This window comes from Chinchilla lanigera, unplaced genomic scaffold (assembly GCF_000276665.1).
Source record: "Chinchilla lanigera isolate Chin_1 unplaced genomic scaffold, ChiLan1.0 scaffold00072, whole genome shotgun sequence".
Taxonomy (NCBI): domain Eukaryota; kingdom Metazoa; phylum Chordata; class Mammalia; order Rodentia; family Chinchillidae; genus Chinchilla; species Chinchilla lanigera.
In genome coordinates this window covers 2861836-2879593 of record NW_004955473.1, presented here as the reverse complement: position 1 = coordinate 2879593, position 17758 = coordinate 2861836, and the positions used below count along the sequence as shown (strand labels likewise).

Genomic DNA, 17758 nt, shown 5'->3' with positions numbered 1-17758 from the left:
TTTCTTTCTTTCTTTCTTTTTTTTTTTTTGAGAGAGGGTCTCGCTATGCAGTTCAGGCTGGCCTTGAGCTCACTTTGTAGCCCAGGCTGGTCTCCAACTCGAAATCATCCTCCTGCCTCAGCCTCCTGAGTGCTGGGATTACAGGCTTGCGTCACCATGCCCGGCTCTGGAATTTACTTTTTAAAAATGTGATTAACCCCTTGTGTTCTAAGAGGTGCCTTTATGATGAAGGTTCTGTGCATGGTACTACTACTGTTGTTACTATAGTTATTAGTAGGGTACACTCAAAAGAGCTGCAGGAATGGAACTTGAAATGGGGCGGGGAGTTGTGGAAACGACTGTGACGTATGCTGACTTCAGTAATACATACCGCTAATCACCTAATCTCATTTTTCTTGCCGCTATTACGCTCATTAATTTTCCTGCCAATACATCGCCAGTTTTCGGATTCTCCTCTCCTTCATACGTGCAGAACTTGTGAAGAGAAGCGTCAGCCTGGCAGCCCCCCAGCTGATCGCCCAAGAGGTGGGGTGGCCTCCTTTAAAGTCTCCTGAATCGTGTTTGGGGGCGGAGAGGCAGGGGCAGAGGCTGTGGGTTGGCCGAGGGGTGTCCCCTAAGCTGAGGAGACAAGAAGGAGCAGGGGCAGGGGTTGTCTACCAACTTAGTAGCTCTCTGTGGCCATATCCAGGGTCAGGTGAGGGAACCAAGTAAAACTTCCAACACTTCCCAAGTTTCAAATGACGAGCTCTCCGAGGCTGCATGCGCCCAGCCTAGCACTCCTGCCTGCAACGTGGCCGGGTTTGAGAAGCCCTCACACCCCTAGTGTCTTTCAAACTCTTCCACTCTCTTTGCCGGCAGAGCCGCGCTCCTGGTCTCCCAGTCGCGGAGTGTTACTCTCCGCTTGCCCAGAGAGTCTCCCCCTTCTTCGGCTCCAGCCTTAGCCAAACCCCGCTGCCTCAGCTCCCCTGACGCCTCCCGGCTGCCGGGCGGGGGCAGGGCCAGCGGCGGAACCGCCCCCAACCGCCTCCCAGGACGGGCTAGCGGGCGGGTTGCTGGGGCGCCTCCACCTCCTCTTCCTAAAGCGGCGAGGCGCAGAGGAGAGGCATCACTCGAGCCCAGGTCCCAGCCGCTGCCACACACAGCGCCCCGCGTTCAGCAAGAGGAGCAACTGCGGAGGCGGCGGACACAGCGGCGGGCGCGCGCCAGGAAGGTAGACTGAGTCGGGGAGAGCGGCGGGGCGGACCGCCCACCTCTCAGCCTGGGGCTAGGCACCACCAGCCCAGTAACCCCACTTCTGTGTGTCCTTCCAGGCCCCGATCGAAAAGCCTGGGAGGGCCGCCTGGCTACCCCTGTAGGAGGAGCCAACTGAGCCAAGGCGCCACCGCCAGCCACCGAAGCAGTGCGGAGGGAGCAGCGGTCGCCTTCATGGCCCACTCATCGGTGGCGGTCCAAGTGCCCGGGATGCAGGTGAGCGAACCCAGGCCTCCCCGGCCGCCCACGTGACTACTCCGGAACCCCTCGCGCGCCCCGCTGTGGGTACCAGCGACGAGGGGCGGTCCCAGGGCTCCTCTGAAGGCTGAGCCGGCCACTCTGGCCAGGTGACCTACGAGTAGGGCTCGGAGTTTCCTGGAGTCTGCGAGACTACTGTAGTTGGTGCTCCGCGCTGGTAGGCAGGGAGGAACTGGGGCGCGCGACTAGATGGGGCTTGCGCGCGCTCGGGGCGGTGGCGTGGGGGGTGGTAATAAAAATAGACACCTGCGCCTGCCGAGCACGGCCAAGTTGGGGACCGGGGATGGGGGCCTTAACTTGGAAGAGATGGAGATGTCTTGGAAGTCGTGGAGTAAACGCCAGTCATGCCCCCAGCAACATACACACAAGTTCGGGCGGAACAAGACGAGGGGTGGAGGTGGCCTTGAATTGACTCTTCCTCCATGCGCAGAGCGAGGTGACTTCTTTTTCCCTTTTAGAGCTGCTTCTAAAGGGCGAAGTTGTAGCTCGCTCCCCCACCTGGCCCAGCCGGTGGTGACAGAAGAAATGCAGGGTCCTGATGATTTCCCAGCCCCCTCTGCCTGCCTTTCCCTTAAGATCAATGCACGTGGTGAAGGGAAGCTTTTTGTCCAGTACAGGGATTACCAAATGGGACCTAACTTCGTAATCAAGTTTTAAACAGCACCATCCTCCCCAACTATATTTTCGTATTATTAAAGAAAAGCCGCGTGGAGAGACTTTTTTTTCGTCGCTACTTTTGTTAATTGACTGCGTTTCAGGCTATCTGCTGAATGTTGTCCAAATTGAACTGTTTACAGCATGAACATTTTAGTTTTTCCTTTGCGAGACACCTTAACAAGCCATTCCTGAACGGATCAGAGGCTCAAAACACCAATGCCCCCATCCCTCCTGGTCTAAAAATGTGAAAGCAAACTTTTTTCAAGTTAAGAAAAAATGTCGAGAGTATAGTACACAGCTCCTGTTTCTAGTAGAAAAAGATCAAAGCACTGTGGAGTGGGCTCTCAATTTACTTATGGACTCATGGAGTTCATCTTTTCCTTTTGCCATTGGTCTCATTTTAGGTGTGATCACAAAAGTCATATTTTAACCCCCTCCCCAGGCCATTCCTGACTTGTCCTGAGGACCAGGCCTTTGAAGCTGGGCAAGTCTAGGTTAAGCCCCCAGGAAGTCCGTGTACATTTAATAAAAATTAGAGACTGGGGAAAGAAATATGAAATAATAAATAGTTGAGTTTGTTTTTTTTTTTTTAAGGTTAATACATTTAAGCTTTGTAAAGTGCCTCAAACGTTCTTTTTCTCAGGCGCTCTCTCCGCTTCTCCCCTGCCCCCTCCAATCCCTAGCCCCATTCATTCAGTTCTCCCTTTGAATCCAGAGAATTGGTAGTTTGCAACACTAACTGCAGTTTCCCTCAGTCTAATCTGAAACAAAGTGAAATTTTCCCACCGCGCTCTCCTTTCAGTCAGCTGAGGGTCCCCAAGCTCCTCTCTCCATTGTGTGCGTGCGCTCGCGCCTGCGTGCTTGTGCGCTTCTGTCGCGCCTCCCTTGGGGTCGTCAAGTTTGTGATTCTGCGGAACTGTGTGTGCTGAGGAGAAAATAGTTTCTGGTCTTTATTTCATTTGTCTTGACTTGATTTGATTTATATGGTTTCTGGTCTTTATTTAATTTGCTTTGACCTTGATTTGATTTATATGGTATAAGAACTGTTTGCTGTTCAATATTTCCTATTGCTGTCCCCTGCTTTAATTATTGGAGTTGGCTATTTCTTGAATATGTAAAACTTAATGAAGTTGGCTTACACTGTGAATCATAGATTTTAAATTTTAAAATTTGCCTTTCGCTTTATGCCCTCTAAAAGTGTTGATTACTTTGTCAAACCTAATTTGTGTAGAGCAAGCATGTCAAATACTAGCAAAGAAAGATTACTTTTTGTCATTCACACCATCTTAAAGTAATTTCATTAAGATGGCGCGAATGACAAAATTTCCATTTTCTTTCTACATATAGTTCTTAAGCAGTTGGTGCAACACAAAGTTTTTTCCACAGTTGAAAATGTACAGTACCCTAAAAATAAATTCGATGGCATGCAGTGTGGCCCTTGAGCCTAGATTGCTTTTATATTTTGCAAAAATATTGCACATGAGCTGTAGAAATATATCATGAGTAAGTAAAGTTCTCCTGGAGTTGTGTTAGAATTAGGAGCAACTTTTAGTTTTTCAAAGCAGTTAGAAAACTTGAGTAAGGCATGTGCTCTTGAAATTAATGCACAGTATTGTATATCCACAAATTGAGGGAAGCGGTCGACTGGCCTATGATTTTTTAACAGTTTATTTTATGAATTATGAAGATTCACGGAAAAATGATTTTTCCAGCAATAAAAACAAAATTACTTTATCCACAATGTTTTGCTCCCTCTGAGAACAGGCATGGAGTAGAAGCTGAGCTACCTGTTCTATCACTTAAGACTTTAGCATTCCTGACTTTCAAACAAAGAAATTTCTGTTGCCACTAGTTTAAAATAGAAAAGAAACTTAGAGTGAAGAAAGAAAACCCCAGGATTTGGTCCAATTCAAACTCTTTCTTATGAATTCGTTACTCAGACTCATATTGTTGATATTTCTTAATATTGTGGTAATGAGCATTTTTGCCTTATTACACTAAATGCTGAGAGTATGATTTTTTCTTACTTAATTTGTGCTTACTTCTTCAGTGTATAACTAAAGGAAATTTCCATCCCAGGAGCTGAACTCTTGAACAATCTTTAAAATATGACTTAAAAAAAAAAAAACCTGCTTCTTTCCATCCAAATATTTACTCTTTAATGATTTAAAACTTATTTTTTTCTTTTTGGTTTTCAGTCATAAAACGTATGTAAAAGTTTAAGATATTTCCCCTTAAAACTTGTCTTATTATTTATGAAGGCAAGAATTATAAATTGATTTTGAAATTTTTCATGAAGTTTAGGTGGGAAAATAAAGGCAATTGTCAGAGTACTAAATGTTATATGTTATGCTTTATGCTATGTCTCTCATTAAAGAATTTTAAAGTTCTTGCTAAGAAATTTTAAAATTCGCTTTTGCGTATCTTAAAATATGATCAAAGTGGTGCAATTTAACAATGGCTGTTATTTGACATATGAGTGGAAATAACATTTTTGGAGTAATGAAAACTTTATTGAACGCTTTTAACTAAGTTGTAGAAAATATTGCCTGGCCTTGTTAAACCTAGAAATGGGTTCTGAGAAAGATACAGAAGTCTACTTCATGACCTGCCCTGAAATCTTCCTGGGCTGTTAAGGCTACCATTGAAATATCAAATAATGCGAATTTCATAAACTTGCTGTAAGTATAATAGAAGTTTCTGACTGGAAGAATTGAAGACTTGAAGAGGATAGGCTGACCCCAAAGTATTGTTAGGATCTGTATTTGGGAGGCTGTTTCCAAGCGAGGAAGTTCCCTGAGCCAAGGAATATATAGATATGTAGGAAAGGGTCCCCATTCATGTGCAAGCATATATGTACTCGGAGAGTGGGATATAATCACTTGGGTCATGATGAAGAATTCCTCTAGAGAAATAATAGGAGTTAAGATCGGAAAACTTGATCTTGTCTAGATTAGGTTGTCTTTGAACGCTAGGAAATGATTTTGGCACTTGAACTGGCCTTTAACCATTTCTGAGTAAAGGATATTCAGTGAACGCGGTTGTGTATAAGAAGTGAAAACTCAGTATTGGATGAATGAGTGAACCAGAGACTTAAGAGATTTAAGGCAGTTCAATCTACAGAGGCTATTTGGTGGGATGATCATAGCTATACAGATTCAGTGGATCTTACTTTGAGAGATTGCCTCCCATAGGCCTAGTTTTATAAAGAAAACAAAACTGCCAGATTTAATAATTAGCTACTTACAGAAGGACGAGTGAAAGCCTTTGTGGTGTTGCCCATGGCAAACTGAGAGAATCATAGCATGTTTGGAGAAAATTGGAATGTAATGAGGAAAAGCCTGATCTGCTAGGAAGGTCGTCATTTGTGTTCTATACTTTTGAACTTTCGGGGAACATAAGGATGGCACAGTAAAAGTCTCCCAAGAAATAGCTGGAGATATAGAACAGGACCTCTAGCCAATCATCAGACATTTACTGAGCATTTACTACTGTACGTATCAGGCATTTTACTTGAAAATGAAAGACAAGGAGGGAGTGGGTTATAGTACCAGAAAAATATGCAGAGGTGAGGGTGCTAGTGAGATAGCAAAAATAGGTTTAAGAGGAAGGGTTAGCTGGGTGTGGTGGAGCACTAGGGAATCTGAGTCAGGAGGATCATAGTAATCTCCAGGCCAGTGTGAACTGCATAGTGAGTTCAAGGCCAGCTTGAACTACATAGTGAGACACTGACTATAAATATATACATAATACATACATACATACCTAAAGGAAGTGTGGCTTTAAGATGCATGGAAGGTTGTGAAAATGTGTCAAGATCAAGAGGGAGTTAGCTGGAGAGAATTCTTTATTTAACTGTCATCAAGAAACCTCAACTGGAGAAGAAATTCTTTTTGGTACAGAATTCAGTATATGGAGTTCTTAACTCCCTCCCACCTTCCTAAGGAACCACTGAGATTTGCAGTTTCAGGTGGAAAGCATTGCCTTGAATTGCTGGACTCAAAGCACTGTCCCTGTTGTTACTTGGTTGGTGCAGAGGTGTTGAATATGCTAATCATAATGGCAGAAGACCAGATGGAACAAAGTAATCCAAGCCAAGAGTTAGCCTGGGAAGTGGGGGTGTCTTAGCTGGGTGGTTTGAAGCTAGGGCCTGGAGGCTGTAGGGAAGCATAAACAGGAATTGGTTACGGTAGGATTTATGTCTGGAACAGTAATGAGGCTGGCCCTTCAGTCCAAAGGTCCATCATGTACCTTCTTTGCTTGAGTCATAGAAAATGAGAGAATATAATTTAGCTGATACTAGGAACCACTGAACATTGTGACACGGTATTTTCTATTTTCCCTTTCATTTATTTAGTGACCTTGAGCAAATTATCTACAAAATTGGGAATAATAAATGGTGCATTTCCTCTGACTCAATGAGAGGTTATTTTGATGAATTAACTATCATCTGTGGAGGATATTTTGAGCTCCTTTATAAAAGGTGTTACTATGTCTGTGGATAGCTCATCCTGCAAAACAATGCTAGGCTAATCGCACAAAACACTGTCATTATCTCATCCTTTTCCGGCTTGGTAACCCACATTTTTCTATTGAAACTCTATCACAATCACCCCACTCTCCCCAGTCAGATCCAAAACCCTCTGCTCATCTTTCCATACTTTCTGTTATTTGGCTACTTTTTACAGAGCTAGCCTTAGTTCTCACTATTTCCCAACAAGAAATCCCTTTTTCTGTACCTTGCCAGTTACAACTGATAGTCACTGATTGGCAAGATCCTACCTGACTTGGAAGATAGCCATCTTACTTTCTCTATACCCTTTCTCTGGAAGTTCCAGGCTATAGAAATCTCTTCCTTTCCAAGTATTTATTCTATCTATTGTTGGCAGACGGTGCTTAATTTATATACTGCCTTAGATTTTGTGTAGGTGCACTCTACAATTTTCCAACATTAGATTATAAATTTCTTGAAGGTAGGAACCATGTATTTTAGTACTCTTTATACCGTTACATAGGAATTATATGTAGATGTGTTGGTTGGTGAGTGTGTTGTGGATAACTTTTCTAACTTTCTTCAGTTCTCTTTCTTCAGATATGTTGTGTAATGCTTAAATTCTGTGGGTCCAGAAGGTTAAATTATGTGTGTGTAGACTCTATACATATCAAAATAGTTTTAATGGATTATACATAATATGTTTAGCAGGGTATATCTGTGAAGTAGTCAGGTGTCCAAATACTGGGGTTCTCATTCCCTTACTTTTCAAGGCTTTTGAGAAAAAAGAAGCTTCACTGCTTTCTTAGTTACAAGGGCTAGTTCTGGATAAATCTGGGAGAAACAGATTCATCTGGCCTATCTCTTGTCCTTTTCTCTTTCCTCCTAATTATTTTTTGTTATTGTTGCTGTTTCTGGTTTGCGATCAGGAATTGAACTCAGGACCTTGCACTTGCCAGGCAGGCGCTGTGCCACTGAATTCTATCCCCAGCCCGGGTGTTGCTCCTAGTTGTACTCCTGCTGATTGGGTCTACCTGTCTGTTGACCGTTTCCTCTGTCCTTCCCCTCCCTCCTAAGCAAATGAATTTTTCAAACTTCTTTATTTTTCTGTCGCACACATCACATTAGAATATGATTTCATCTGTGTTAAGGTACTTTTGATCAATGGCTTAGCGTTCGAACTCTCCCAGAGATGTTCACATTTTACAGGGTATAATGCCTTCATGAAATGGAAATCTAATTACATTTGAGAAATCATGATAATAGTTTTTGACCCAGTGCTGCTTCTGAAAGAGTGGTAGTTTAACTGGTTTTATTTGTTGCTAAAAATGGAGTTAGGTGAACAAAAATTAACACTATCATTAGGTGTGCTGCAGAAAAGTCTTCATTTCTCATACTAGGATTCAAAATATCTCCACCAAAGGTGCATGGAAAGTAATGTTTCTGGAGGAATGCCTTGAAAGAACTCTAAAAGCAGAAATCCATGAAATACACACAACTAAAATTTTGACCCCCATTTTAGGTATACTTTTTACTTGATCATCGGGTATTTTAGGCTAAGGTGTTACATGATAAGGACCACATCTTAGAGTTTATGCTTTTAGAAGTCAAATATTTATCAAAGATATTAACTAATTCCTCTTAACATCCTTATGAAACAGAGTGAATGTGTAGAAAAATACATTCAAAATTGGATTTATACATGACTATCAGCAGATTGCTAGCCAGCTCTACCTATGATGCTTGTGGTTGTCCCTCTACCAAACTACATACGTCTGAGGCGAATTCCTGACGTGCATGTACAGAAACACAAGGAAACCTATGTATGAAGCAGGTCCTGTCCTTTATTCCTGTCCCCACTCCATTGCTTATCAACATGTACTATGCTGGGAGATAGCTACATGGTGCTGCGGAGGATTCATTCTGCACTGGACTTGTTCTAGAATTCCCCTAACAGCAGCCTGCTGGCCTTTCTTTTCCTTCATTTATCATAAGATCATGGATTACAATGATTCCTATCCCCCAAATTTCAGATTAGCCCTTAATGAGGCATAGTTTTGGATAGTCCGGCAAAATTAGAACAAAATTTTGGTTCATGCTTCGTGAGCCTCAAAGTAAACAAAATTATAGGAGGCTTAGATAAAAGAACTGAAGATAATCGAATTAGCTTTTTAAAAAATGTCCGGTTTCCCTCCTTTTGGTCAGTAACTTCAAAAATTTGATGTTGAGAAAGCCAAGATATCCTGTTTTTGCATTTTTCTCATAAAAATGTTTGTGGAAGCAGGGGATGGTGGTGCATGCCTGTAGTCCCAGCACTCAGGAGGCTGAGGTAAGATGATCCCGGCAAGTTAGAGGCAAGTTTGGGCTTCTTAGTGAGCTTCAAGGTCAGCCTGAAGTACATAGCATGACCCTGTCTCAAAAACAGAACACAAAAATCAAAATATGTTTATTTCAACTTTTTTGTGTGATCCTTATAACATGTTAGGCGGTGGTGATGTTTTTCCTCTCTCCTGTTCACTGTTAAAGAAAAACTGGGGGAGGAGTGTCTGCGAAGCCCTATTAAGTTAAAATATAAAGGACCAAAACAAGTTGGGTTCAAATCAACCATCGCTGGGTTATTTTCAATTTGTTTGTTATACAACAATAGGGTGTCTAGCCAAAGAATAACAGTTGCTTTGAGTTATAGAAACAGCTTCCCAGTATGAACTTCATGAAGTTTTACTGGATTTGAAATCCATACCATGCTAGATGTGTTAGGACATTTCTAAGCATAGTAGTGAATTATTCTACCAGGTTTCAATACTGCCTGGAAACATAATCCTAGGAGTGAGTTTTTGGCAGGTGGAGGAAATACTTCAAGGACATCTAGAAGCACTCAAATTTTTCTCTGAAAATGCATGTTTGACCTGCTCTGTTAGTGCCTTTTCCTATCTACCCTTCCTCTTCCAGATTTTCATTAAACCACTGACCATGGGACATATCACTCTACAGTATTTATATTAAGCTAGGTTTAACGGTTCGATGCAGTCTGAAGTCTAAGTCTAGGCTTAACAGTTTGATGCAGAATAAATCATAGAGCAGGGGCCGATGGGGAGGATGGGCAGCACAGATAATCAGGTGGGGTGTAAATTGTTTCTACTGCAGGAAAACTTGGAGGCACTGAGCCTACAGAAACTATAAAGTCAGAAGTTCTTCCCAAAGCCTCTGCCTCATCATTATTGCTGCCCACTACAGCTGGGAAAGTTTCTGGACTCCCTGTTCTCAATTTCCTGTTGCCTGCCTTAACTTTAACCAGAAACACGAAGGAACCAATCAGTAAAGCATGCACACATGCTACTAAATACGGTGATAGAAAATAGAACTTTGACCTCTTGTGGTTAAAGAGAGCCTAGTCCGTGTGGCCGGCAGCCTCAGGGAAAGAAGCGTATTTCACATGTATGCTTTTCAATGCTATTGACCACCTGGGAAGAATACTCAGCAAACTCATTAGTTAGGGTTCTGTTTGCCGCCCTAGTTTTAATTTATTTGAATATAGCTTTCAACTTTCCTATGTGCTTGTCAGTAAATGATAATATGTTGGGCCTTCCCGAGTTGGAAAAGATTTAATGTTTTTGCAACTTAATCTTTGTGAAACAGCTAAGTTGATTTTAGGCTAGAAAATTATTAGCGGCAAGGTTTGTCAAACTTATTTTGAGCAGGGCATAAGATTTGATGCCTATCTTTGAGAAACCAAGCGTTACAGAAGAGTCTCTGACCTCATAATGCTTGTTCTACAACTGGAGTTACTAGACACTCACATGTTCCGAAATCTTATAGTGTGCAGCAAAAGTGATCAATCCCCAATGACGTAGACTCTGCTACCAAAACGCCCCAGGAAGGTTGGACTTCAGAAGAAGCTATCAGTTATAATCTCCTTTTATGCTAGGACCTTCTGTTTGTCACTGCACCCCTTGCTTCTATGTAGGGTGACCATCAACAGTTCCTTGTGAAGAGTGGAAGGCAAACAGGAGAAAAGAGACAAAAGGCACATTCGGGGTTCTTTCTATTCAAGAAGTTCGAGGTAGGTGCCTATTGGCATGAAGTATGATTTGGCCAGATTGTGAAAGACCTTGAATAGTAGTTAGACTGAAACATTAATTCTGTGCTCCCTTGATAATGAGGTTTTTTTTTTTTGTTTGTTTTTTTTTTTTTTTTTTTTTTTTAGCAAGATAGTGGAATGATGGAAACAATGTTGTTTGTTTGTTTTGGAAGATTTCTTTTTTTTTTTTTTTTTTTTTTTTTTGAGACAGGGTCTTGCCATGCAGTTCAGACTGGCCTTGAACTCACTTTGTAGCCCAGGCTGGTCTTGAACTCACAACGATTCTCCTGCCTCAGCCTCCTGAGTGCTGGGATTACAGGCGTGCTCCACCATGCCATGCCTGTTTGGGAAGATTTCATAAGGCTAGAAAAACTCCAGATGGGTTGGAGATAGGGAAAAGCTTATTTAGTTGGTAAGGGTTTGATCTAAGGCACTGATGATCAAATTTGAGCCAGCATAAGAACGAACTGGAAGCCTTGTGGACACAGACTGCTAAGCCCCATCCCATGAGTTTCTAATTCTGTAGGTCTGGGGTGGAGCCTGGGAGCATACATTTCTAATGCTTTCCAAGCCGCTTTTCTGGTTTGAGGACCAATCTGAGCCCCTCTCAGGGAAAACTTGACCAGACCTTAGTGACTAATTGAACATGGAAAGAGGCGCTATATGAGGGGAGGGTAAAGAGTCAGATAAAAGTTCAGTCTCAGACATGTTGAATTTGAAGTTCTGGCTACACATTCAAACAGAAGCAATTAGGAGCATGTTTGTTCAGGAGAACAGAGGAAAATTGAGAGTCCTTTGTGGGTATAAGTAGTAGATGAAATTGTGAGAGATGGAAATAATAAGCTTTCCAATTGTCCGTCTAAGAAGTTCAATACCACTTAGTTTCAAATTTTACAGTTTTCAAATCTGTCACCCATGACTTCCGTCTGCCTTGCTTGAGGTATGTTTGCAATTTCGACAACAAATATCCATTCTTTTTATTATGTATTTGTCATTGACCAATGTGTGCTATAAATGACTTCAGTTTTTATTTTTTGGTTTAATATTATTACATGTACTTTAACTTTTTATCTGGATACGCCACTTAGATGACAAATTCTTACAAAGAGATACTTTGTCTATAATTCTGTTATTGTGCCTAGTTAGGTTAGGTGTTTTCTGTAGTAAACAACTAAGTAAATGCTCTTTATCTCCAAATGAAAATGCCTACTAAGAATATGAACCCTATTGACGTATACGGTGGGAAAAATACAATTTGACTAAAAGAAGTAAAATTTCAGTGTTTTAAACACTAATAAGTGCAGTATTTCCCCAAGTTAGACATTTTTAAAAATTTTATTTTAAAGAAAATAGTAGGAAAAAAAAGAACAATATCAAAATAGAAACAACACAAAGCAAGGACATTAAAAATGATACAGGGTTTCAAACCAAATGGTAGAGATTAACAGTGGTTGTTACATTACGTATTGTTATCCTCAATGAAGTTGCTCAGATTACCAGATGTAAGAATAGAAGACTGATCCAATCATTAAAGTTTTTTGAAGACTCTTTTTCAATTGTGACACCTCACTTAGTTTCCCGTTCAGAATCTCTTTCTTTCCTGTTATTGCCCTCCATCCCACTTCCACTACCCGCGTCTCCCAAATCAATCAAACTAGACTTAATGTATTTAGGCGGCTATTATATATAAAACCCGTATTCATAATTCTGACATTCCAAACGCATCTTGTAGTTCCATATGTAAATTCTTGGACAGGAGAGGAAGTTAATTCTGAATTATGAAGGAAATATCCAACTGCTGCCTAAATGGACACTCTGCTCTCTAAAATAGTCCCTATAGGGGCTGGGGATTTAGCTCAGCGGCAAAAAGCGCCTGCCTGGCAAGCGCAAGGTCGTGAGTTCGGTTCCCGGTACCGGAGAAAAACCAAAAAAATAAAATAAAATAAAATAAAATAGTCCCTATACTGGTCAGATTAATATATTAGTATTTTCCAACTTGTAACTTGTGGGAAACTCAGTTTAGTTCAAACAAAAGATTAGAAGTGAAAATAAGAGAAGCAAATATTTAATGAGTTTCCCAACACCAAACAATGCATGTGAAGTTGATTACCCACCTGATCTCCTAGCCTTGTACCTAGATCAGTTTTTAATTTCTGACATGAACACAGCCAAAAGTAAATCCATCCCTTAGAATAAAAACAAAAGTAAATCTATCCCTTAGAATAAAAAACTTGGGCCAGATGTGGTGTAATGCCAGCACTCGGGAGGCTGAGGCAGGACAATCACTGTGAGTTTGAGGCCAGCCTGTGTTACATGGTGAGTTCAAGGCCAACCTGAACTGCATGGCAAGACCTTGTCTCAAAAAACTAAAAAAATAAAATAAGCAAAGACTTGCCGTCAGTGAGGATATTCAAAAGCATGTACAGAAATGTCCTCCTAAAAACATTTCAAACCATGTTTAAGTATGATTAGAACAAATCTATACAGTCACTTGTTGACTTTTTCCCCTTTAGATAATAAAATTTAGATGTGAAAATTCAGACATGTTTACCTTATATCTCACACTTCTCAGGTAGCTGTCTCTTTTCCAGGTTACTTACTCCTCTAACTGGTAGATTAAGTTTTTGTTGCTCAAAACGATAGATGTATGGATGGACAGTTGGATGAATATTTGTATACATGCACACACAACGTGTGCTGTGTTGTACCTGAAGTACATTTTGCATTTGAAAACACTTCATATGTTTCCTGGAAACTGTGCCTCAACATTTTCAGCTGTACCAGTTGGAGGTAAAACTGGTTTCAAAACGTGAAAAAAATGTATTATCAAAATAAAAATGGATAAAACAGTGCATCACTGTTCACTAAGTTGCAGAAGCAGAAAAATGATTTGATGTTGTTATTTAAGAAGGTCTGCAGATGAACAGGAAGTCAGTAAAATGGATGTGAGATTATCTGTTCAGTAAAGCTGATATTCATGGGGCTGCTAAATATTTTCACAACATGAAAAATAGAGTTAATATGTAGCGTTCCTTACCTCATTTAAAATATCTAAGGTAACCATGTATATATCCCTATGTCTAAAGGTTTAATAAGGATTTATTGGGATTTTTTACACATTGCACGTTCATTGTAACACATGTTGCACTTTGATCCTGGCTACTTCTTTCTGCCTTTGATATTTAAACTCCTGTTATTCTTAAAGAAATTGAACTCGGCAGTCTATTCCATACAGAGTACAGATCATGGGAAATGACTTTTAATGAAATTCAATACCGGTGTTAAGCAGTTTTAGTGATTTAGAATTGAATTGAATATTACATAGGATTACATTTATCATGATTTCTGATCCTCTGCTTAATTTCTCTCCTAGAATAGTCTCACATGGAATTCTGTACCAAAAGAACTGCCATTGATAAATATAAATCCGTTTACCTGTTAGTAAAATCAGTGATACTGGACAGGATATAAATGACTTCTAGTTAACTGAAACTTGTCATCATTGTCTAAACTATTATGGTGAAGCTCAATTTGTTATAGGTACTTCAAACTATAGATTCTGAGGGGATAGGGAATGGAGGGGGCCAGGCATCAGAGCCTGTTTCACTGACAAACAAAATCTCGTATCCCGAGAGCTGCTTTTTTTTCTTTTGAACTATTTATCTCTATGAAAAATGGTGCCTGTCACTGAAAGATCTTTTTTATTCTGTTACACACTTCCCAAAGGGCACATACAATGAAAAGGTGGGATTCAACTAGTTAAATAATGAATCAATTTTGAGGTTTTAGCATAAGTGACACCTCCATGGTCGTCTTTTTGGACTGTGATTTCTGGTAATAGCAAGTGGAAAAAAAAAAAAAAAACTATTACCGCTGTTGCTATGGATCTTCTATCTGCTGAGGTTCAGGCATCGTGTTTTTGGAGGCTGCGATGTAAACCCAGCTTAGGGAAGGTAGAATTTCCTAGTACCAGAGGATTACTGCTGCCTCATGAGCAAACAGAAAATGTAGGTGAGGTAAAAGGTATTGGACTCTGGAAGAACAGAAAGACAGTATTTCCAAGGAAAGGAAAATTAGTCTTTTGCTTTAAAGATTGAGAATTCTGTATTCCTTTTAGAATGGGAAATTTCTCTACTTTCTGCAGAGAGGAGAAAAAGGTAACAGAAAAAGAAATTGGGGAGGTAATAGTAATTCATTTCTTTGTTGTTGTTTATGACTTCTGTGATGAAAGTTACATTTGCATAATTAATTTGCTATGGCAAGAAAATGTAAAGAATCTTTTTGGTTGGGAGAAAGCTTGTGAATAATCAGAGGAAAGAGGGGATGGTGATTTCTGCTGCTTTTTTATTTAAGATATGCAATTTTGGTGTTATGTGTATTGGTCCAATAAATTGTTTCTAGACAACTGAAATCATTTTGGGTGGCCTTTTTTTCCCTCTGTAGCTGAAGGAGTACTTTTCATTAACAAGGAAAAAATGCCAGAGTATCCTTTGGATTTTATTCGGCTAATTTGGACTGCTGTTTTGTGGGGAGGGAAAGCAAAATAGGAGATTAACTTTGAAATGAGTAGACTTAACATCGTTGTTATTTTCCAGTAGGCTCTGGCATTAGCGGTCTCCCTTGAGAAAAACAGTTCTTTGGAGCATTTCATGGCTAAATAGTACCTCCGATTTACTTTATAATAGGTTTGTCTAATGACTTTTTAGCACCATTTGATTTATGTTTTTGCTAAGAGTTCTAAGTACCAGTAGTTCAATTACTTTTTTTTCTAAGAAAACTTACATTTACTAAGTACTATGTTGTTTGTTTTACTGACTTGAAATTTTCAGTCACTAAAAAGACAGAAATACTTGGAAAAAAGAAAAGAAAAGAAAACCGCTGCTTTCTGCCCAGGGCTTGCATGCCCTCTTCAAGTTTGAGGATAGAGACGACTCTCTCTGGTTGTCCACCTACACGCCTGGGTTCTGGGCCAATCTGCGTAACTAGAAGCGTTTTAATTGGATTACTCTGGTGTGTAGTTTTTGAAAGCAGGTTGTCGTGAAATTACATTGTAAGGGGTGATCCTGGTTGAAACATAAGGCACAGTTTTAGGCTTTTTAGAAAGACTCTTTTAACTGAAAAAGTGATATGCTCATTTATGAAAGAATATTCTTATTTAATATGCCCGAGTATTCCCAAGTTTACGTATTTAATCCCCCACCATAGGGTTGTAAGTCATTTCTTCCTGTATACTAAGATGAAGAATGTCGTGTATTTGCTCCTCTGTACTGTGAAATAATGCCTGCAAGTATTTCCTCTAATGTAAAGTGAGGGGATTACACTGGTGATCTGTAAAATGTGTTTTGGTGCTCCTACTAAAGAATTAGGACTCAGTTACTATTCGCAAACAAAAGACGCACATGACCATTTGTATATCAAAGGGGTTGGGTGCCCATTCCACACCAATTTTGAATTAGAGGAAGCAATTAATGTGCCATTACTTGTTGACTATGTGTAATTTTCTACTAAAAAGTATTAAGGCTATATAACGTTTGCCTCATGCTTCAGACAAAAGGCAAGTTGTTGAAATTTTTGATTTTTAAATTATCCCTCGTAAATATTTTTGAATGCTTATGCTTTAAAAAATAACAATCAGTCCCCACCCCTTCAGTAGTCTTTCTGCAGCTTTGTTACTTCAATGTACCTTTTACAGTCAGGGCTCTGCATCTGAACCTTAAAACAGAAAATATGATTCGAGTTGTTCTTTTCCAACTCTCCTAATAAGGTCATATAACTAAGACCAGTTCAAGGTGCATTAGAGAGCAGATAATTTATTTTGTACAATGGATTCCTTAGGGCAGCAGTTAGCAAACCACAAGTAAGGACTAAATTCTGCCTGAAGACTGTTTGTTCGTGGCCAGCAAGGATGTGTGTGTGTGTGTGTGTGTGTGTGTGTGTGTATGTATGTGCTTGTGTGCGTGTGTGTGTGTGTGTGTGTGTGTGTGTTGTACTTTTTGGAGGAATTGTCACAAAAGAAGACCATGTGGCACTCAGAGACTGCAGAGTGTATCTGCTCCACAATGCCTAAAATGTTTATTATCTGGCCCTTTATAGAAAAATTTCCCAACTAGTACCCTACGACCTTGAACTCCACTGGGAATTGCTGATCTAAAAGCAGGGTTTTATAATTTCACTGAGGCTGGGGACATATTATGAAAATTGAAGTTTTTCTCTTTCATAAAGCAACTGATTTGTGGATTGGTCCTATTATTATAACACTGAAATCAAGGAAAGAAACCTGATTGTGATAAACATGTAGACATTTTTGATTGCTTTTTAAAGGTAAATTTTAACCATTGAATTAGACAAAAGTTGTATTAGTAATGATGATGAATTGTGTATGTGTATGGTCATATTTTAATGTTTTTCTTAGTTTCTAGAGAAAGAAAATAAAAGTGGGTATGATTTTTAAAGGAATTAAAGGGAGGGAAAGAGAGAACATTAATTGCTTTTATCAGTATTTCAAATTAAACAGCCATATCTATTAGAGGAGGGAAATGAATAGTGAGTGTTAAGTGTCAGAAATAATCACATTTGTTTCCTCCTTGTACTGAGTAAGTGTCTTCACCCTACAATTAACATCTCAGGTACCCTGTCAGCAGCAAGCAGAATAATACTTAATCAAAAAATGCATTAAAATTATTAGATCATAGCATATGGAATAATTAGGCTCTACCAAATGCCACTTAACTACTTGATTTAGTAGGGGAGGTGCCAGCAGCCATAAAACATTTATTGGTAAATGACAAAATTATCAGGAGAAGAGCCGACCAACAGGCATCATTTGTAACTTGCTTCTGATTTTCTTTCTCTCCATGTTTAATCATGAAGTTTCATCAGCGGTTTTCCCCGGAACATGTCAGACATCATCCCTTATTTTATCATGCCATCCTGGCCTTTGTCACTAAGTAGACTCCAGGCTGTGCGCAGACATGATAGAGTTACCTGAAACACAGCATTTATTTTATCACTCATCTGCTGAA

The 17758-nt window shown here is 40.0% G+C and overlaps 1 protein-coding gene across 1 annotated transcript in view; it reads left to right on the top strand.

Moving 5' to 3' along the window:
* The first annotated feature begins 1032 nt into the window (after positions 1-1032).
* The window catches only part of Stk26 (serine/threonine protein kinase 26), a 58918-nt gene continuing 42192 nt past the window's right edge, over positions 1033-17758 (top strand). The window contains exons 1-2 of the mRNA XM_005401218.2: positions 1033-1210; positions 1311-1467. Coding sequence (XP_005401275.1) covers positions 1426-1467 — 42 coding nt within the window. The 5' untranslated portion in view covers positions 1033-1210; positions 1311-1425. The remainder of the gene's footprint in view (positions 1211-1310; positions 1468-17758) is intronic.